Source organism: Phallusia mammillata, chromosome 4 (assembly GCF_965637545.1).
Source record: "Phallusia mammillata chromosome 4, kaPhaMamm4.hap1.1, whole genome shotgun sequence".
NCBI lineage: Eukaryota > Metazoa > Chordata > Ascidiacea > Phlebobranchia > Ascidiidae > Phallusia > Phallusia mammillata.
The window spans coordinates 30,048,307-30,070,362 of record NC_137255.1 but is presented as its reverse complement, the minus strand read 5'-3'; the positions used below and the strand labels follow the sequence as shown (position 1 = coordinate 30,070,362).

The following is a 22,056-nucleotide window of genomic DNA, read 5'->3' as shown; positions in this document are numbered from 1 at the left end:
GATGTTAAACGGTTAAAGATAAACACAAACGGTTTTCACAGGTCAACTCTAAAATACATCCAGTAAAGGCATACAAAATATCGTTTAAATCTGATCATAACCTCGTAAATGAGAGGCGTGCATCATAAGCGAATGCAGGCCGTGACCGCTTTAAATATGATTTTTGCGCAGTCAACCAATGGTATACAAGCTCCAGATGTTAAACGGTTTAAGATAAACACAAACGGTTTTCACAGGTCAACTCTAAAATACATCCAGTAAAGGCATACAAAATGTCGTTTGAATCTGATCATAACCTCGTAAATAAGAGGCGTGCATCATAAGCGAACGCAGGGCATGACCGCTTCAAAAATGATTTTTGGGCAGTCGACCAATCTAGCCTATACAAGCTCCATATTTTAAACGGTTTAAGATAAACACAAACGGTTTTCACAGGTCAACTCCAAAATACAGCTAGTAAACGCATACAAAACATCGTTTAAATGTGATAATAACTTTAAACCGTTTAAAATCTGGAGCCTGTACATGCTATATGGGTAGACCGCGCAAAAATCATTTTACAGCGGTCATGCCCTGCGTTCGCTTATGACGCACGCCTCTCATTTACGAGGTTATGATCAGATTCAAACGATATTTTGTATGCCTTTACTGGATGTATTTTAGAGTTGACCTGTGAAAACCGTTTGTGTTTATCTTAAACCGTTTAACATCTGGAGCTTGTATATACCATTGGTTGACTGCGCAAAAATCATATTTAAAGCGGTCACGCCCTGCATTCGCTTATGATGCACGCCTCTCATTTGCGAGGTTATGATCAGATTTAAACGACATTTTGTATGCCTTTACTGGATGTATTTTAGAATTGACCTGTGAAAACCGTTTGTGTTTACCTTGAACCGTTTGTCATCTGGAGCTTTTATAGGCTACATAATTCGACAGCGCAAAAATCATTTTTAAAGCGGTCATGCCCTGCGTTCGCTTATGATGCACGTCTCTCATTTACGAGGTTATGATCAGATTTAAACGATATTTTGCAAGCGTTTACTGAATGTTGTTTAGAGTGGGCGTGTAAAAACCGTTTACATATACCTCAAGCCGTTAGTGGTCTCAAACACGTTAAAGCCTGTACTAATGAAAATGATGAAACACCAAATGCACAGTGAGGACAACACTTTATTGATGGAAAAAGCACCTTATGAACCCAATTTCCACACTTCAACATTTTCAAGTTGAGTCCAATAGTTATATGAAAGCAGAAATAAATGGGAAGAGAATAAATAATTACATTCACAGCAATTGGTTGATTGGTCAGTTAAAAACCTGCATTTACAAGTACATAGTAGTAGTACATACTAAACAAGGATCTTTAAGTAAACATACTAAAATAAAACAAAAAGGTGAAACAATATTGTACAGCTGAAAATGTAATGATTTGCTCAATTATCAAGAAAATTAAACCGGATATCATGTGAAAAATGAGGTTGAACCACCCAATTGTTACAACATGCTATCATGCAGACTACTGGTCAAAACTAGAGGTTCTCAATTTATGTCTGATGAATCACTTCACTGTCCGATTCTATATCAGAGTGCAAAACATTCTCAGAATTTACATGAAAATAATCACCATGGAGGTAAAATAATATCAACGTCTACAAATGTTTGAATACAAATTCTTAATTTGGGTATAAGAACTAATAAATAAACTTGCAGGCAGGTAGAACAGTGGAAAAGAAATAGCACATATTCCGATTGGATTCATGTGAAACTAAAGTATGTGGTGCATATCTTGACATACAATTTTCTCCAGTGAGGCAAGTAACAGGTCGTATACATCAATGATTTTGCTGACACTTTAAGAGAGAGCTGTTTTTGTCGACAAAATTCTTCCGCAATGAAAGACTTTCTTCAATTTTTTTGATATGGAATGCTTCTGTTGATTTTTTCAAGCTTTAAGCATTTTTTACGGATGGTGAACTGCAATAAAAAAATAAAGATAAAGTGTATGCTCATTTGACTTGACAATTATGAGTTAAACAAAAGAGGCTTGAGTTTAGTCACCAATAAGCAGTCTAAGTGTTACAAAACAGAGTTAATATTCAATATTGGGGGTTTTAACTGTGCTAAAATTCAAAATAACATCAGCCAGAAATACAGAAAGAGTTGGGTTTAGAAAGGCAGTAACAAGGCAGCCACTTACTGTGAATCATTTCAATTCAAATCCAATCTACAAGCCATCATATGACAGTGTGCTGGTCCTCACTTTGCTTCATACAAAGGTAAGAACTTGAAATTCTTCTCACTGAAAGGTCTCTTTGCATTGCTTCATCAGGTACTTCAATCTTGATTCTTGGCTCATTTTAGTGTTTAACATATTCATTTTACAGCTTAGAATGCATTTGTTTTTGTCTTGCTGTTTTACAATTAACTGCCATTTTGATATAAAACCCAATTTACCTGCGATTATTATCACAGCAAAAATAATATTTGCCAATAAAAAACAAATTTAATGCTCCACTGCCATTACCGATAAAACCGTCCGCAATCGGGCTGTGTTATAACACAGGTTCTAAAGATTCTAATCCCGCCCGATAAGAAACGCATTATTCTGCGTAACACAGCCGATTTTAATCGGGGACTTCCAGACGGATCGGGTGGATTAATCATGCGTAGTGCTGTTCATTGATGCGAAAAAACGGATCTCATTAAAGCGTGACGACTTTTTGTACCGGTACTTGGATCGGGTATTTTTAAATTGGTAATTTTCGGCCAAAAATCAGAAGAAATTACAAAGCATTTGCTACCATGTATATTGATGCTTGACTCTTGCAACGTTTTCAGCTCCTGAACAAAGTAGAAATATTGAAAACAATTTATGACCTGCTATTCCAAGAATCTCGAACTTTTGAACGCCTATTTCGCGTAATTTGTTTAAAAATTAATTAACTTTTTTCCCGTTAATTCGATGTTTTGTATATCTCCAGTCCCACATAGGCCTACCAGACGACTAATTTGCAAACGCCAATGAGCGCTGAACACAAGTTTTGATTTTACCTTCCACGTTTTTTATTCGCAGTATAGGGAAAGTACCTACTGCACCCCAAGAAAACTCTGCGTCCTTGGCGCATCAAAACATAACTGGCACAAACACAGTGATGACGCGTTGACAAAACTCGAGTTTACAGAGCGACCGATAGTTAATCTATATTATAAAATTAGCTTTTACGTTCATCGTTTTCAGCACCCAAGTGAATGTTCCACGACTCTAAGAAAAATTGTTTTACTGTGAGCAGTTTCTTTGGCAACATACGTTCGCACAACACAAATATTTCGACGGCTGTTGTGATTTGGTTTTACGTAGGGAATGAACCCATAAGCGAGTTTCTCTTGAGACTGGAAAGATCGTCGAGTGGCGTAGCTGAGAGGTATCTGAGATTGTATTAAAATGGTGTTGTAATGACAAACCCCAACACTGACCAGCAGTATAGCCCAATAACCCTAACCGCCAACTTTATAAAAAGTATCATTTCAGTTTTGAACTTTGATATTCACGAGTCATTGTACTTTGATATTCAGACTCTGATATTCAGGGCCCTGCGGCAGCAAACCAGCTGCACCCCCGTCTTGTGAGGCCTGTCGATCTGCGCAACACTATGAACACAAGCTTCGTTTCTCGCGCCCCTGAACCGACTGATGTTGAATCCGCCATACACACAACTGTTATTTTGGCTTATCAGTATTGCACAGCCAGGTATTTCTGCATTTACTTTTTGTCACATCGTGCCCACTATTTTGTGCTGCCATGTTATTGTTCAAATTACTGCTTGGGTCACGTGGTTCCTGATAAATGGTTTATCAAAATGTCACAAGGCAAACATTGATTTAATTTATGATGCGACCGAAGTATGAAATATGCATGAAAATAAAGTTTTTTTTTATTTGCAGAGGCCCCTCCCCGCCTCAACATGTGACGACCGGCCGATAAAACAAATTATCATGTCGTCTCCATTGATAAAAATAGTTACACAATAAGAAACAAAAAGGCAGGAACACAAAACAGTTAGTCACATAAAAAGTCTTACAAATTAACAGGGTTAATAACTTAATGTTTACATTCAAATTAGTTTGTACAGATAAACACTACAAGCGGAGAGTTGAGACGTTATAGAGTACTTAGTAGGGCGGCGTCCGTTGTTAGATAAGCCAGCAGGGACGCAGGAAACATTTGATAAAAAATACAATAGTTACAGAATAATGGAAACATTTCAACACAATATGCACAGATATACAATGCAGAAAGGCTGCGCAAAACATGAGAATATACATTATAGGTATGTGGGCGACATAATTTGTTGAATTTAGGAAAACAATTTAAGAAACTAGGTAGAGACGCCACTAGATGGTGTGCGAGATTAGTGACAAATTTAGACTTTTTTAACGTAAAACAAACGCCTAATGAAAGTTTAAAACTTGTTTTTTTACGTGTCGTATAGTTTGGTTTCGATTGAAAAGTTAGAAACAAGTCTCTTGGTTTTGGTCCCAAGCAAGTAAGGGTTTAAAGCTTTACCTCAACACAAAATTTAACATTTACAATAAAACCTTTAAACGAAACAACGAAAACATATTGTTACGTGGAAATTAGAGGGACAAGCCCTAGTGACGTCACTAAACAACAGCAAAAGTTTAAATGAAAGCACAATCGGTTACAACATTAAACGACATTGGATTTTGCAGAACACAAATCATGCGGTTGTCACGCACTAGAATAACAACTGATGTTTTATTACCAGTGTTTACGTTTGTGTACATCTAAGAAGGCTACTGCAGGTCATTTACGCAACAAAAACCCATCAGAGTCATATTAGTTCTCAAAACAGAAGCATAGAAACTATTCAACCGATGTGAATTTAATACTGAATCTGTGACGTCAGACAACTTACGTCACGATATTAAAACTAACGAGGAACAAAATTCGTCATAATAAGAAACAAACCAACACCCATGTTGACAACTTTAAAAAAAAATTCTTCAGAACAAAAAAACTGTAAACGTCACTAAAATAAAGCAGTAAAAGGCGACGTAAAAGTGCGATGGTAGATTGAACAGTAAAGCAAAATAAAACAATATTAACAGTTATGTATAAAGATGACAAAAGAGAATTCAAAAATGTGGTTTAAATTTATGATGTCGTTTGAGAAGAACATATTTATTTCTCGTTAAAGTTTTAGTTCCTTATAATAAAACCAAATGCAGTGCGTGTTTTGCGACAGTACATGCAAAATATTTGGGATATTTACGTTGATGTAAATCAGTGTCTCCCAAACTTTTTTCTTTTAAGGCGCATTATAGAAAAAACAAAAATTATTTGGCGCACTTCGAACATTTCAACAAAAAATATATTTGAACAGTTTGAAATTCCACAGCAAATTAGCTGACAAAGGAACTATGAGGTCATAAAGCAGCTGTACATGTCACTCTCATAGTTAAATAGCCTAGTTGAACATCTCAGAGACGTGGCGCATGTTGGCCTAGTGGTCTAAGCACCTGCTGGTACTACTCTACTTGATTGATTTTAATTTCAATATTTTTTGCGGCACACCTAATGACATCTCGCGGCACACCAGGCGCATAGTTTAGGAACCACTGGTGTAAATACTTTGCACACACTCATGTTCGGTGCCTATGCTTGTCAGTGTTAAGCGCCAATAATAATGTTTAAACCAAACATGACAGTTGATAATCGTTAGGAAAGATACTCACCCAGAGAGTGGACAATAATGACTTATTCCATCGGACGTCCAGGCAATGGCCAATGCCATCATTAGTGATGAAATCATGTCACATTGAACCACTTTCTGGTCGAGCATTTATTGTAAGGATTGTTGCACAGATTTAGTTTGTTTAAGATTGTTATGGAAACAAGTGTTCAGGTTTTACTTCAGGTAAACCGAACGTTTCCTCGCGACTTTGATCTGATGAGATTCTCCCCTACTCCTGTGAAGCGATTGGACCGAACATTCAACAAATTGATGTTGTGGACGCATCCTGCCAATGACTCAGCACTTTTATATGTCAGCTTGTTCCAAGATAGATCAAGAAGTTCCATCTAAAACAAGAATAAGTTAAACGCAAGTAACAAGACTTAATTGCAAATCAAGTATGTTGTAGTAAATAAAACAGTATGACGTCATAGTAAAAATTGTCTTCACACGAAGAGCGGATGTCACGTGACGTGAAGTGTGTAAAATATGTCTGAGGAAAACCTGGGCAAAATAATTAACGCTATAAGATAAAATTAACAAACAAACAACTACTGATGTGTAGATTTGCTCGGGTTGTTTGTAATCACATGAAAATCAGCCAATAGCATTAAGTTGCCTCAATTAGACCCGTTTACCTATTGGGTATCATTTTTTCAATTATCATTTATAATAAACAAAATTGGTGTCAGTAACTAATAAAATCACACCACTTCATTACATCAACAATCACAAAGTAGGTTAACTAAGTGCGCATTGTTTGTCTCAAAAAGTTGTGTTTTTATATAACCTAAAGTCACAACATTTTTGGTCATATTTTGTTCCAACAAAACTCCTTGCATTAAGTAATACCGACAAACAATTACGCGTCAGGTGCAAAAGGACAAGACGTTATGACTGGAACACTTGTTGGACCAAGACGCGCCACAAGTCTAATCCCACTAAATTTTACTGATGCAATGGATTTTGGGTTTGTTGCTGTAGCGGAGAGGTGCACAACCTGCGGCCGCGGAGACGAACATTTGCGTCTGTGAACATGTGCAATATAATATAAGTATTGGCGACCTTTTGACCTTAAAAAACTTGTCTAAATGAATTTTGTGTAGATAAATGGATATTACCGCCACAGTAACCATGCTCATCAGACTTTTTGTACGACTTTATGTGCAGCCAATTTAACTATCAGGCAACAAACAACGTTACAATACAGATAGTAACGCCAAAAACCGTAATTGTCAGATTTGTAGCTAATTTAATGGATACTGAAATCAATCCGACTTTTCAGCAACCAATAGATGTGGTGATATGGGTAATTCATGTATTTATACATCAGTAATTTAAATATCAACGAAAACATGGAAAACTTGGTGGCCGTTGGTAAAATAAGAACCTGTACTTCAATTGAATTGACTGATAAGCTCTAATGATTTTGCTTCATATGGCGCAACAAGGTTGCTTCTGTTTGTTAAAACTTCGAATACTTAGACCAGGGGTGGGCAAACTTTTCAGTGCAAGGGCCGCATTCAAAAGTTTATAATCTTACCGGGCCGCATAGTATTTCACCAACGACCGCCAATTGCTTATTGTTGTTTTGTTTTAAAACAACTGATGCAAAGAATAAGGTTTGTATCATATATATACCATTTAAAGTCGCCTAATATGCTCTGATTAACAATTTCTAACTTGTGCATAAATTTAGCTGAACGGAGCTAACTGTTTATGACGTCATAAACTGTATTGTGACGATTCCAGTGCCTGTTTTTTCGCATTGTTTGCACATAATAAGCGGATAAAAAGCCTGGCACATATGGTTACTAGACTGCTAATCTTTTTTCCAGTCCCACGAAATCTGTTTTAGCAGTTTAAAAATCAAAATATTTAGCAAAATAGATTGCGGCCGCAGGTTGTGCACCCCTGCGCAAAATTATTACATAGTATATTTTCAGCTTTATGCAAATACGTTTGTTCATGACTGCACAAACATTGGTTGAAACGCTACAATTGTAATTGTTTCAAAAAAACAAGCGTTTGTTGCAACAAAGGCTGAACCACGTATTTTGTTAATAAAGTCCGAGTGCCAACATTAAACAAAAAGTACTGCAACGACCTAACCATGATCCAAAGTGACCAAAGTTTGGGCGTCAACAGTGCAAAGTTGGCTGTTTTTGAAAACGTGAATCGCTTTTACTTTTATCGAACGAAGAAATTGTGTCAAGTGACGATTTGCATAATAACGTGGCAGAAAAAACAGGCTAAAGCACGTGAAAAGTATCTGTGTTTAGTTCCAAAGTATCGAACGGGTACAGATACTGCATATGGCATTGGTATCGGCAAGTCGCACCCCCGGTATTTTTAAAACTCTGCGCCTGTGCTCATAGTACTATTCAGCGTTACTCGGAAACATTTGGCGGCCGCATAAACTCCTTTGGCGGGCCGCATGCGGCCCGCGGGCCGTAGTTTGCCCACCCCTGACTTAGACAATAGACAGTTAGATCATGTTATGGTGAAGTGTTTAGAAAACAAACGCACTTGAATAAAGAACGTGATCCTAGAGATCAATACACCTACAACTGACGGTGTAGCTGCAGCGCGTTTTGGCTCTCATCCACCACTTGTGCCCGACACTTTTATGCGCTCTATAACGTTTTAACGTTACGCAGCTATTTCCGGCTTGATGATTGTTTTAGTGCAATTGTGTCGCTATGTCGTCTTTCACCAAGCGAAATAAACTCAACTCAACTCAACTCACTGATCTAAATCCACATTATTTTTATTTCCATTCAGCGAAACGAGGTAAAAAAATATAGCATGTCAAATTTTGTCCAGAATATTTTGTCAAATTTTGTCCAGCACTATCATGAAGTGTATCCGAATTTTGTTTGCGCTGTAAGTATCGAAACATAAAAACTGTTATGCACTCACATGTGCATAATGTTTGTTTATGCGGTTGTTCCTTGCAAACATATACATTGGACATTATAACTTAATCATTCAAATAACTAAATAATGCAAATCGTTATGTTGTTTAGATTAGTTTAACCCAGGACGCACCCTTTGTGTATACATTTTGACCAGCAAAAGTGCATGGATGACACAACTAAGGCCAGTTGTGTCCATGTTAACGCTTGAATATTACTGATAAAAAGTTTAAATTGCATTTAACAGAACATTGCCTTCAGGGTCACATTATCACCACCGATACACATGGTCGTATTTGTAAGTTAGTCAAAGTTACATTTAAATTTAATTTTAACTTTTTTGTGGCGTCACATAACTTACCACTCACTACTGCATATTAAACTGACTGATACTCAATATAACTTACCAATATTTGGTTACCACTAGGTCATTTGCATGTTACATTTCTTTCTGCTCAATCAGTTTATATAATTTTAGTTTCAATAAGTTTGTATTTAGCAAAGCATTTATTTTTTGTCGTAGATTGTGATAAGTTTATCATTTCGGAAACAGTCAGTCTTTAATATTAAAACAATATTTCACACAACATATTTCAACATGTTTACCGGCTTTGATAGCTTTTTCACTCCATCGCAGAGTTTCTCGACGCCATTACTTCCGATCCCACATTCCCTCAGTATAAGTTGTTCCATGTTGTGAAGGCAAGGACCCAGCGAAGCTGCTCCCGTGTTGCCGATGTTGTTGGCGAAGAGGTCAAGTCTCTTCAGCTGATTTTAATGCAACAAATATCATCATATTTATCGAAGTGACAAATTGAAGTAAACAAAAATAGACAACAGAATTTCGGATAGCGCCTTGGTATAAATGCTACGACTTTGTAACAAATTATTTCTGTTCCACTATAAATTTGGCATTTCATCAGTAACAGATAATACATATAAAGTAAGCTGTAGAATGTTCACACCAGCTTTGTTAAAAGAATTAACAAACCAACCCAGGCTTTGCTAGCTTGATGTAAGAAAAATTTTACATCGAAACTTGCACGTGTGTGTAGGGCGACCTGGTGTTATAGAAACACACGGGTAAAACAAGTATGCGTTGCACGTTTGTTTCACTATATGCGTTGTTGCACGTCATGCTAGATACAAAAATAAGCTGTGACAAAGTTGTTAGTTTCAAACAAAATGTGTGTATGAGGGACAGTATCGCCTTCTACAGATTTTTCGAATTATGGTTTGCTTGTTGTTATTTTAGTTTGTTGAGTTTTTCGAACAATATAATTCGGATGGTTTGATTCAGCAATTATAATGTTAAGTTGGAAATAGTGCAACGATTGTAGTGAGTTTGAGCAGAAAACAATATGTTAGGAGTTACATCGAAATTTTATGTAAATACATACATTTAGAACGCTGTGTTTCAAGGTCAGGATCAAAAGATTATGAAAGAATAACCTCAAGCGTTTGAAGCAACCTTTTCTCAGTTTAAAACTTGAAATGAAACCTGTGGAGCCCAATAGATAGAGCGCTAGCGCTTCTGTAATAGCCTTTAATGCTAAAAGCACTTGGTTACCATTTGCATATTGTTGTTGTGGTGTTATTGCTGAATTCAATTAAAACTTGCCACTAGATTGTATTTTTTATGCTTGTATATTTTTATTTTTGCAAAACATAACTTAGTTTTGGTAGTTTTTTTTCATTTTTGTAAACCCGCCGAAATCGTTGCTGTCACTAATATACACGTAAGACGAGCGTTTGCTGTTTTTTTTGATAAACAGCAAAAAATAGAGTTGGCACAATTAAGACGCTTCGGCATTCGCGGGTCTGTAGAGTCTCTACACAGCTTTCCACAGAAGCGGGTTAAACACCAGTATAACGATACCTATATTTCCCACAGCACAGACAACCACAAGATTTACATGCTTTGTCAGCTATGTCATTGTAATCGTTGTAGCGCAGAGGATAAACAATCTCCGGCCGTGGAGACGAATTAACATGTGTGTTGAAACAAATATACTAGAGGCCATATATACTTGTTTTAAAAAAAGCGATGTAGATTAGCGTTATTATTGTCTTGTACTTTTTAAAACTATGGTTTGCATGTTGTGTGTTTGCTTTTTCGGACAAGTCAGTTAGTTTGGTTTGGACCGGCAATTATAACCTTAAGTTGGAAATAGTGCCAGGTTTTACTTTTATTAAACGTGCTTGATTCGGGCCTGGCTCTACATTAGGTCACATTTGGCATTGGTAAATTTAAGATTTCAGTGAAGTTTAAAATTATTTCAAAAAATATCTGTTTAAACCGGAATTAGGGCCCTGAATCTTCGTAAAATAAAATAAACTCAAATCATTGTAAAAACAAAAACAAAAAAACAACAACATAAGAGAGACCTGTTAGCCTATAATGCAAAAAGCAGTTGGTTACCTACGTAAATTTTCTATGTATGATTACTAGATGATATTTACTTGAGGTATTTGCTCTTTTTACACTCACATTTCCTTAAATATTGATAAATTACGATAAAATTCATTGGCATATATTTCAAAAACTAAACATGGTCCTTATTTCGCTTAGTTTTTTTTTGTAAAACTTATTTCGTTTGTGCTTGTACAAAGCGTTTCGTTTTTCTCTTAACTGAATGACGACATAATGGCTGTGTCTTCCACCTTGATCATAATGTGTAAAATTTTAGTGTTTGTTTTTGCGAAAAAATTATTAAGTTTATTTTCCTAAAATGTAAAAATTTTAGGGTTTTATGGGTAAGGGCCATTTCATGCGGGTAAACTAGGAACGAAATAATGTTTTGCATAAAATATTGTGAGCAGGGGTGACTGAACTACAACTTCAAATTTGAAAATGATAGAACAACGTGAAAAACGAAACGTGCGTTGTAATAAAAAAGTAGGTTTGTTTAGAAGTCGGTGTTATAGAAAACATGTAGATGAAGTGGGTTTGTATAATAATTCTACATTTTTTCTCAGCAACTAATTTAACGCACATTTTACAAAACACAGTATTACCGGTTTCGCTCTGTGTTGAATCACGTAGGAAAGATTCTCGTAGTCAACTGGGAGGAGAGATGAACCACGAAAGACGAGCTTATCAGGAAGTAGGGAGGCCACAGTCGAAGCAATCTCCGGATTATTTGACTCTCGAGCCCAGCTGCAAACGTGCACGATGTCTTTGTTACCGCTGAGCTTCGGCTTGGAAGCAAAATTAAATATAAAAAATTTATGTAGATTTCCTTTATTAGATTATGCTTTGATTTTTAATAGTTTTGTTTAGTTTGTTTATTTGCGCACTTTAGATATTTTACTGCGTTTGTTCTTGCTCTTTGTGTATATCGAACTCAACGTTGTTATTGGGACAATTTCACTTCACTTTATTTACACCGCCTTCTTTGTTTATATTTACCCTTATATTTATGTGATATATACAACAATTTTTACTTCTCAGTCTGTAACGACACCAGAATGTGCCGAAACATGTAAACATCAATTTTAGTCAGCGTAATGCAAAAGTTAATAAAGTTTCGACGCGACATACGTGGTCGGTAATGATTGGACGTTAGTCATGTGACATTTCATTGAAATTTCCTTTCATAAAGATGTGGTGATTTTACTGTTCTATGGTTGTAAACGTGGTGAGTGTCGCAGTTGCGCTGTTTGTGGACGTTGAAGTTACAGTTCTGGCCTAATTTTATTGGTTTATATTTTGTCTAAGGTTGTTTACAGTTGAAATCCTGTTGTGACCATGTAGCCCTTGTACTGCCCGAGTGATCTTCACATAATTGTGAGCATGCAGGGCGGATTGAACGTAATACTTTAAATTTGAAAATGAGAAAAACGGTTTGTATATTTTTTCTCAGCAACTAATTTAACGCACACTTCACAACAACACAGTATTACCGGTTTCGCTCTGTGTTGAATCACGAACAATAGACTTTCGTAGTCAACTGGCAGGAGAGATGATTCACGAAAGTCTAGCTCATCAGGAAGTAGAGAGGCCACAGGTGAAGCAATCTCCGGATCATGTGACTCATGAGCCCAGCCGCAAACTCGCAAGATTTCTTCTTTACTGCTGAGGTCCGGTTTGGACTGGGTAAATTTCAAAAGGATAGATTTCTTTTGCTTCCAATCTTTGTGGGAACTTTCAGGAACAAGTGACTCGAGTTGATGGAAAACCGAAGAATCGCAAATCCCGAAAACAAACTTGGAAACAACTTCCCATCTGTCGTCTTTAAGCTGTTTGAGGATTTTCTCAAACTCGTCAAGGGACATGATCATCATCAGGTAGAAACCAGCAAAAAACTCCTGCCAGATGAGATGAGAGAAATATCGAACTTTGTGACCATCCAATATCGTCAGCTTGAGATTCCCGTGCTTTGTGACTGACGTGTTTGTAAATGCATCGGCTGTGGACTCCTTGATACCTGCCTTCACGAATGCCATTGCCTTGAATACGATCTCCATCTTTAGAAATGCATCATATGCCAACTTCGCCAGTTTGTCCAACTCACCTTCTTGGCCCCTCAAATGATTGGTTGTGAGATATTGGCCACAAGTGAAAGCAAGGACACGGGTGAGTGAAACAAACTGAATATCTCCATCGTAATTCATCAAGTAGACAAGTGTCAATATGAAATTGACAGGAACATAGCAGTATGCAAATACAGTGCGGTTTTGCTCTAGCTTTTGTTGTATATCGTCGTATTTGTCTCCACATATCTGACGTCCAAGTTCATCTTGTGATGTTGGGGTCAATCCAAGAATTTGAACAATATACCTGGGTCGGTATGAATGATGGAGCTTGTATAGTTGAGTTGGTCGTGACGTGAAAATCTTCCGAGCACGTGGAAGCAAGTTTCCTCCCGCCAAATGCTTCAGGTAGTTTTCCGCTTTGGATTTTGAACGCAGTTGGGGTAGGGGTACTTGTGTGGAGAAAGATTCAATGGCTGCTTCGTCGAAACCGTCGAAAATTATCACAACTTTTGGATCATTGCAAATGACGTTGAGAATTTTAGTTTCATCATCGGTGTAAGTCCATTCTATCGACATGGATGAGAGAAGAAACTCAAGAAGTGTCATCTTCTGTTTAAAATCTATGTGCCTGATCACAATGTAGAAGAAGAAGGAAGTCTCTCCGCACAACTCACCCCTTAAACCTTGCATCGCCCACTTTTTGGCTGATGTTGTCTTTCCTATTCCAGCTTGTCCAATCACACCGACCACGTTCCCGTGTTTTTCCAAGTAATCTTGTTTTGCTTTTACTTCATCAGGTTCAAATTTCCATTCCGCTTCTTTTTGCGCTGTTTGTTTTGCACGTGCAAACATTTCTTCACCAGTGATGTCACTTTGTGGTATCTTGTAAAGTTCCTTTTTACGTCGATAATGTCCTTCTGCTTGAAACTCGTTGTCAATTTGCTGTGGTTTGCTGACTATGGCAAGGTTGACGGTTGGTATTGGTCGGTTAGCAAAATCTGCAAGTGACGATTCTTCACTGGCGATTTCTTTTGCTCTTTGTTTGAGCAACGACATTAATGCTGTAGAAGACTGAACATGTTCTTTTTTTTTGTGGTGCTTCGTTGATCGTGAAGGTTGATGTTCAACATACCGCTGCCTTTGTGCTGAGGATAAAGGTGTATCTGGGAGTTTAGGTAAAGTTTCTTCATAAAAGTTATATGAAGCAGGTAACTGAGACGAGCAGTGAGCTTGTTCGGGTGTTTGATACACTGTTACATGTTGTGTGATGTGTTGATGGACTGGAGCGTTGTGAACTGGTCCAGTTGTGTGGATGTTTGTGTCTCCAATCTGAGGTGTTTGTTCGTTTCCCTGCACAAAAGAAGATTTAAAGAAAAAAACGGTGTGATTTTATATAGTACTTACCAAGTTAAAAACCAAATTCCTGCTCTGTAAATCAACCGGCAAAGGATGGCCTGAGCTTATTTGAGGTATCATAGCCCTGGATTCTTTCGTTGTGCTGTGCTGAGGTAAAACGTCACCCTGCCTTTGAACTGTGTTTGATTGGGGTTCAGCATCATCTAGTGGTTGGATCAAGCGAGGTTGGGGTTCAACCTTACCCGGATCGTTCATTGTAAGGAACTAGGTTGTTTTTCCGGTAATTGTTACAAGGTTCGCGTTGGCCTTATGTTAAAAGTTTACTTTTTATCACAAATAGTCAGTATCACTGGTGCTTGAGAATTTCCCAATAAGTTGAGAAATACATCATCAGTCGTTAAAACGAATCACGCCTTTAGTTAAAGTCAAAGTGTTGAGGTTGCAACAGTGCTGACCTAAACATCTACACAAAGAGAGTAAAGTTACAAAAACGAGACACAAAAAGTAATAAAGTCATTGAGGCATTAATACAACACAAACCTTCATCAAAATTCGTATGTAGAGTTGTGTAACATTTACAGGATACAAATGACGATTGTAGATAACTAACTTTTTTCTATTTAAGGGCAATAAAACGACATAAACTACTAGTTCACAAGGTAATACACATCAAAAAAAGGAAAGGTACACGCGGGCTTTTGCTTCCCGACTAAGCGGATGTGCATGAGCCCACGTCTTGATAGCAGGTCGCAATAAAACAAAATGGGGGAAACACAACAATAAATGCAATGGCAAAACGATAATCAAATACAAGTAGGCCACTAATAGGAACTAGAAAATTAGAAAAGCAGACGCGGGCTTGTGCATCCCGGCTATGGAGCCATGCGTGAGTCCGCGTTTCGGTAGCTGGTAGTAAAGAAACAAAATGGCGATATAATAAACTTAGGACAAAAGTCCCTCATTGGCGGACGATCGGCCAATCGTACAATAAACTGGGTAAAAGGGTAGACGGGGGCTTGTGCTTTCCGACTAAGCAGAGATGACACAAAATGGCGATATAACAAACCCGGCAATAAACAAAACTAAGAACAAATGGCGTACACAAAAAGTATGTCTACAAGTCTCAACCGGGTTCGTATAATAAAATACACACAACTAGGAAGAGAACTGAAAGAAAACGTAACCAAGTTCTTATAAAAAGCACTATATACATTGGCGAGGTTGATAGTGGAAGTTTAAGTTAGTTGCTTGTGTTACTCAAAAAACGGTCTCCGATTGGTTACCGGACTATCCAATCATGGCAAATCATGACAGTTAGGCGCAATTAAACAACATAAATGTAATTCGTGGGCTTATTATGCACATTAAGGCTCTAAATGGCTGACAATATTAGCCAATGAGCATGGTTTGTATAGATAAATCATACAAGGAAAACGGGGTGAAAAAGTGATGTTAACTACTTTAGAAATAGAAAAACACTACACACAAAACACGTGCTGAGAGAAATGACATCAGTACGTGTTGTTAAAATTATGTTTGGAGTCTGGGTGTACCAGGTTACCACAGAACCAGCCAAAATCGCTATATGCTTCCCCAAGGCATGTAATTTCTTCACATACTTCACAGCGCTTAAAGTAGCTTGCGCATTTTGGGTAAAACATCCCCACTACCTGGCGGAACATGTACATCTGCGCCACGAATACATAGCGCAGTTGGCTGATGCTAAATTTGTATCGTTTTTCGTGCCACCACTTGATGACGATGAGGAATGGGAGGAGTGGACCTTCTTAAAGAAGGCCTCTACCTCTTATTCCGTACTACTCGTGCTAATATCTACCGACTTTGTGATTAGCCTTACTTTTGTCTTGAAGTCCGAGTCGGTCAAAGGGAGACAGTCCCGGTGTGTCTTTTTCTTCTTCTTTGGCTCTTTGGCGAGGGTGCCCGCGGCGCGGCCGTTGGGAAACTTGGTAACTTTGGCGGGGGCGCCATTGGTGCTGCTCACAGGATGTTAGATGTTGTTCGCTAGTGGATCTACTTGATCTGTTTCACGTGCATTGGTGTCATCTCCGTCCGAGGTGGGTTGCTTAAAATCTCGGTCCACTTCGTCGATAATAAGCGGGATTGGGTTCTATGAGATCCCGTCATTTTGTAAGGGCTTTCTTCATTATCTCGATGTACGGAGGTCGCGTCCCGCTGGTAGTCTAGTCCGCGCAGGAAGTGGTCTCTTCTACGAGATCCAAACAAGCATTAGGTACAATCAAACTGTCACCTTGTGTTTTGTTAGCTGTTGTTGCCTCAGTAATGGGAGTCGAGTTCGTCGCCGTATTTGCTGCAACGTTTTCTTTAAGAGCGGAAAAGGTCTCATCATGCGTTTAGAACACATGTTTTCTAGTTATCTACAGACAAAACATTAAAGGGTTATTCTACATATAAGGTTTCTTAGTTCGGAGGTCTTCACTTCAATGGACCGCTTGCCGTCTTGGACGCCCCAGCAGTTTTTCTCAGCTTTCTTGATTGTGCCCTGTCCCCCAACGACGTAGTTTCGCACGTCATCAACGAAAAACCTGAGGTGAGTTTGAATTACCTACGTCCACTCTTTGTCATGTAAACGAGCGAAATCGACAGATCTCACAGTCTTCAGTTCGGTGAACAGTTCTTGGGCCATCTCACGGGTTGGGCAAATGAAGTCCGTGAGAGCCCTCTTCGTTCTGCGATCCCTTCCGGGTTGCAGACAGAAAAGTGTATCTGGTTGAGCATTTTATAGACAAAGTGTCACGTCTTCTTCAGTGGACACTTCGCGAGAACCTCTCTGTCATGATGGAATGGAATACTCCTGCGTTGGAGGCCTAGGTTAACGCCTTTGTTTTATGCAGTAGGGGCTGATCGGTGATCGGTACGAGGTTGGAACGATTTCGTGCACACCTACATCCGGCATCAAGCATAAGATGAGATTTGGGTTCAACATCATCAGATCTATGGGTCAAGCTGGGTTGGGGTTCAATATTATCAGGTTCTTGGTGGGCAAGCTGGACTGAGGTTTAACATCATCTGGTCTTTGCATCATGCTCGATTGGTGTGCAGCATCATCTGGTCCAAGGTTAAGCTGGATTGGTGTGCAGCATCATCTGGTCCTGGGTTAAGCTGGATTGGTGTTCAGCAGCATTTGGTCCTTGGGTCAAGCTGGATTGGTGTTCAGCATCATCTGGTCTTGGGGTTAAGCTGGGTTGGGGTTCAGCATCGTCTGGTCTTTGAGTCAATCTTGATTGGGGTTGAGCATGGTTGCTTTGTTATTACTTTTTTCGGAATGAATTAACCTTTTTTTAGATAGTTTTTTGTCCATCCTTTAAATAAATTGTTATTTGACGTTTTTTCTTCGTGTTAAACTGTTTTGTTTTGTAACATTCACACAGTTCTGTTCACAGTCCTCCTTTCGTTTCTTTGTTGTTGCCACAAACATTTGATGACTACGACGAGTCTTTGAATCACAATCTGGGCCAGATTTTTAACACAAAACTATTATTACAACAATGTGGTCCTACATCTACAAAAGAGGAAACATGCAAGCAAAAAGTTATAAAACCAACTAATTACAACATGAATCATAATCAAAATACACAAGTGACAGAGTTGTGCATAATTCGCAAAACAGAAAACACAATTGTTTAAAACTAACAGGTCGGCTGTGAAATAATCTGATCTGAATCTGACCATAAACTTAAAAAAAAAACTTCTCACTTAAAAAACCTTTCAAACGTACAAAAGAATGCGCAACTTGTTAAACTTTCAGGATTGCTCTAAATCCGGTAATTTTGGGTCTTTGTGTAAGGGTCTGTAGCGATTGCGACATAATTTGTGCAAACATTGCAATAGTTCTTTACCAAAATAGCTCGTTTAGACTCGCTAGCGCAAAACTTGCGTTGAAGTTAAAAAGTGTACTAACTTAATTCAACTGTATTGACAAATCATGTTCGGACTTGTAATATTTCCTGTCGCAGTTAATTAGGATGCAGATATGACTTTGTGATCTGGTGTTTATGTGTTTTAAACGTATGTTTAGTCAATAACCAAACGAACCGAAGTGCAAGACACCTGTGTGGAGTTACCAAGACTCTGTCCTTTTAAGCTCAGGAGCTTGGGAGGTTAAGGACGATGGTATACCTCTATACAGAACAAAAGCATAGCGGCTGCCCATGAAGAAAATTAGCGCACAATGTTATTTTTTTAAGTTAAAGAAGAAAACAAAATCGTGGTTATAACCTTTCGATGTTTCACATTCTGGAACCAAACATTGTTTCTGTTTTTATTACTAATCTCAGAATAATTGGGAAAACACCGCTATGGACCAAAAGAAGGATTAACCATATTTCAGCAAGGTTGGTATTTTTCACCGATGTCAGTTGTTAGTCGTGAAGACTAGATTTTCTTTTCAATACTTCACTGATGGACTGATGTCAGTTTTCAGTATACTTCAGTCATTCGTGTTGTCAAATCCACATTTATCTGTGACATAAACAAAAACTCCAAGCAACCTGCAACACCAAATACACCCAGAAAGTCGTTTTGTTCAAACGTTGTGGGCTCACAAAGCTTGGTTTTAAACTATGGGTTATAGTCACTGTCATGAACTGCAACACACTGAAACGCACACACCTCCCAGAGGTATAAGAATGCTGGATTTTAAGGTCGTGGCGCTTTTTAACAAGGACACCAGGCACATGTTACATGGGGTGACACCTGGTAGATAGCTGGCATCAACATAAACATAAACATCACAGTCACAAGGACTTTCAAACCATGGATGTTTGTGTTTTGTATGGGTACATAATTTTCTGGTTTCTTTGGACGTTTAGAAAAGTGTAATTGGTTCGCAAAAGTGGTAGAGTAACAACTCCACAACTTACATAAGGAAAGGACTTGGTTAACACAAAACAGATATATTGTTTGAAATCAAACTCGAAACCAACGTCGTAACGGATCGATAATTGTGTATTGACGCCCAAACCTTATGGTATGCGCGGTATCGGTATTCAACCAATACTTGCTCGATATCGAAGCAAATACCAAAACCTCAACAAAGGGTAAAACTCGCACTAAGCTGTCGTTTCCGCATAATATTATGCAAAGTGTCGCTCGATTCTTGAGTCAGTCGGCATTGCAACGCAATTTCCTCGACCCGATACGTTTGCTGTATGACTGCGGTTGTTGTTATTGTTAACAACTGTTGTTCCCAACAAAAGTGGCTCACGTGCCAATGTACCAACCTAAATAAACTAAAAACGAATTCTCTCAGAGTATTGCAACAAATATTTTTTTTACGTATTTGGTATTGAAAAACATTGTTTCTCTAGCCGAAACCAAAACATCGGTGAAACGTAATATTCGGCAAATATGTTTCCTCCATCCGAACTTCAGTGCATCACTAGTTTCAACCAATAAGCGAAGAAGCAATTCACATAAGCCGAGAGCTGAGACCACATCAGGCAGCAAACACAAACAAAGAGGGGAATGTTGGTAAAGGTAAACTAACCCAGAACGCTTGGAAAGCAATAAACCACCAAACACATAGTGAAGCTCGCATTAGTTTTCGATACATTTTTACTTTTGCCGTCCTGATTGAAAAGTTCTGCTGCAAATTAAATTAAACAAAGATGACACTTATCTGTGGAGAATTATCAAGGAAATATTATAGTTTGTAATAACTGTTACATTGTACCATTCCAATTTATAAGGAGCAACGTAAGTAATAGCTTCTATTAATGTGATGGATTCGGCGTCATTACTAAATTATACAAATTGACAAATGTAAGTTTTATGATTTAGTTACTAGTAATGAACTACTGATGCCGATTACTGGAAACGTATTAGTGCTTTCAAATAAACTAAAAACGAATTTAAAAAAATACGGCCGCAAAACTCATACCTGATAGTATTTAATAGGATTTAGTTATCCAAATTATCCCATATTTGGCACCACAGTAAGACAAATACAACTTACCATACGCTTCGCACGTAATTTATACAACAGCTTACCACTCTTCTTTTTGATCAACGCAGAGAAACTGTAGCATGGAGATGTGGATGGGCAGATCAGGTCTTGCTGTCCAACTTGGTAAGCGAAGGTAATGTACTTTCAACAAATATAAGTGGTTGGGAACGTGTACTGGAATGTCAAAAACACCATGTAGGCGCTTCACAGCTTGAAAACAGGAAGTTTACATTTAAGCAAATACCGTAACAATGTCAATGTAAACAGCAGCGTATAACGTTTTTTAGTCTATATTTTACTTTTATGTCATGCAGATATTATTCCTGTGTTTCGTTTGTTCCACGTTGTAACTTTATTACACGCATATTTTGTACGTCAACATAGGTTCTGCTGGGTATAGTAATTTGCGTGACTAACATATGTTGTCAAATAGTTTTATTATTTAACAACAGAAATAGACACTATGAAACAATAGTAGTTAACATCACAACATGCGTCTCACATTCGAGGTCAGATTTAATCACGTGAATACATTATCCCGCGACTGGTCCCACCATCGTTTCCCCCCAGTCGTGTTATACTCACTCTGTGCCACACTTACTTTCTTGTGAGCACCCGACACATAACGCTTTATAATACGGTGTAGCTGCAGCGCGTTGTACCATCATCCACCAATTGTGCCCGACAAATTTTTGCGCAGCTATTTCCGGCTTGGTGATTGTTTTAGTGCAATTGTGTCGCTATGTTGTCTTTCACCAAGCGAAATAAACTCAACTCATCCCGATCACCAATGTGTAACTTTAAATTGGCACTAGAATAGGATTTTTCATGTTGGTGACGCACTTAGGTTGCCAGAAACATACAGTTGTACGATAACAAAATATTTATGTATGTAAACACGATATTCTGCGAATGTATGTTGCACTTAAAGTTGTGGAGTTTCGCCAGCAAAAGGTTTCAAATTTTAGCTACCTTGAAGTCAATGTCAACTTCGTGCGTCCACATCGAAGTGCTTTGCTCTCGGTCTGGGTCTCCTATCCATATAATATGCCACCAGGTGTCACACCAGAGCAAATATTGTCCGCAATATTCACGAGAAGTCAAGTAAGCGCCAAAGTTGCGTCTTGCAAGAAGGAAAATAGTTTAATTGACAGTTTTGCGTTTTACTAAATATGTCAAATTAAACCCTCGGCTGAAATAACCACGGGTAGTGTTGATTACTAATGTCACAGAATTGATGGCAAGACGACCTTAATTAAAAAACTACAAAAGCCAAGTGTATTAGCAATTGTAATGAAAACAAAATTTTTTTTTTTCTTTTTTTTTCACGAGGTTCGAACCCAGGACTCTCCCGGGGACGAATCCCGATCAGGGTTTTTTATGTCTGTATATGGGTCAGGCGCGCCGGACCATTCGGCCAAAATGATTTTTTAAAGGCCACATTTCGTCTCGACTCTAGTGCAACGCTACATGACTGTGTCTCATATCACAGTCGTTTGCCGCAAGGTGTCACATCAGAGCATACATCAGCTGAAAAGTTCTCGAGATCTTCAAGCAA

The 22,056-nt window shown here is 38.2% G+C and overlaps 1 protein-coding gene and 1 long non-coding RNA gene across 2 annotated transcripts; both read right to left on the bottom strand.

Moving 5' to 3' along the window:
• Positions 1-1,155: 1,155 nt before the first annotated feature.
• On the bottom strand, positions 1,156-2,325 carry LOC145224112 (uncharacterized). The gene is made up of 2 exons (XR_013859566.1): positions 2,201-2,325; positions 1,156-1,977 (listed from the first exon to the last, which is right to left on the bottom strand). It is a non-coding gene; the product is annotated as an uncharacterized LOC145224112 (long non-coding RNA).
• Positions 2,326-5,938: 3,613 nt separating this feature from the next.
• On the bottom strand, positions 5,939-14,767 carry LOC145223771 (protein NLRC5-like). The gene is made up of 5 exons (XM_080090159.1): positions 14,561-14,767; positions 12,584-14,506; positions 11,696-11,878; positions 9,284-9,445; positions 5,939-6,106 (listed from the first exon to the last, which is right to left on the bottom strand). The coding sequence occupies exons 1-5, from the start codon at positions 14,765-14,767 to the stop codon at positions 5,939-5,941; spliced, it is 2,643 nt and encodes an 880-aa protein (XP_079946285.1).
• Between the last annotated feature and the right edge of the window lie 7,289 nt (positions 14,768-22,056).

Bases quoted from the DNA above. Each gene is read 5' to 3' on its own strand.
- LOC145223771 (XM_080090159.1), bottom strand. From the start codon at position 14,767: ATGAACGATCCGGGTAAGGTTGAACCCCAACCTCGCTTGATCCAACCA. The intron at 14,507-14,560 runs GTAAGTACTATA...TCTTTTGTGCAG, and splicing joins GGAATTTGGTTTTTAACTTG to GGAAACGAACAAACACCTCA. The intron at 9,446-11,695 runs GTAATACTGTGT...CATTAAAATCAG, and splicing joins TTCAACACAGAGCGAAACCG to CTGAAGAGACTTGACCTCTT.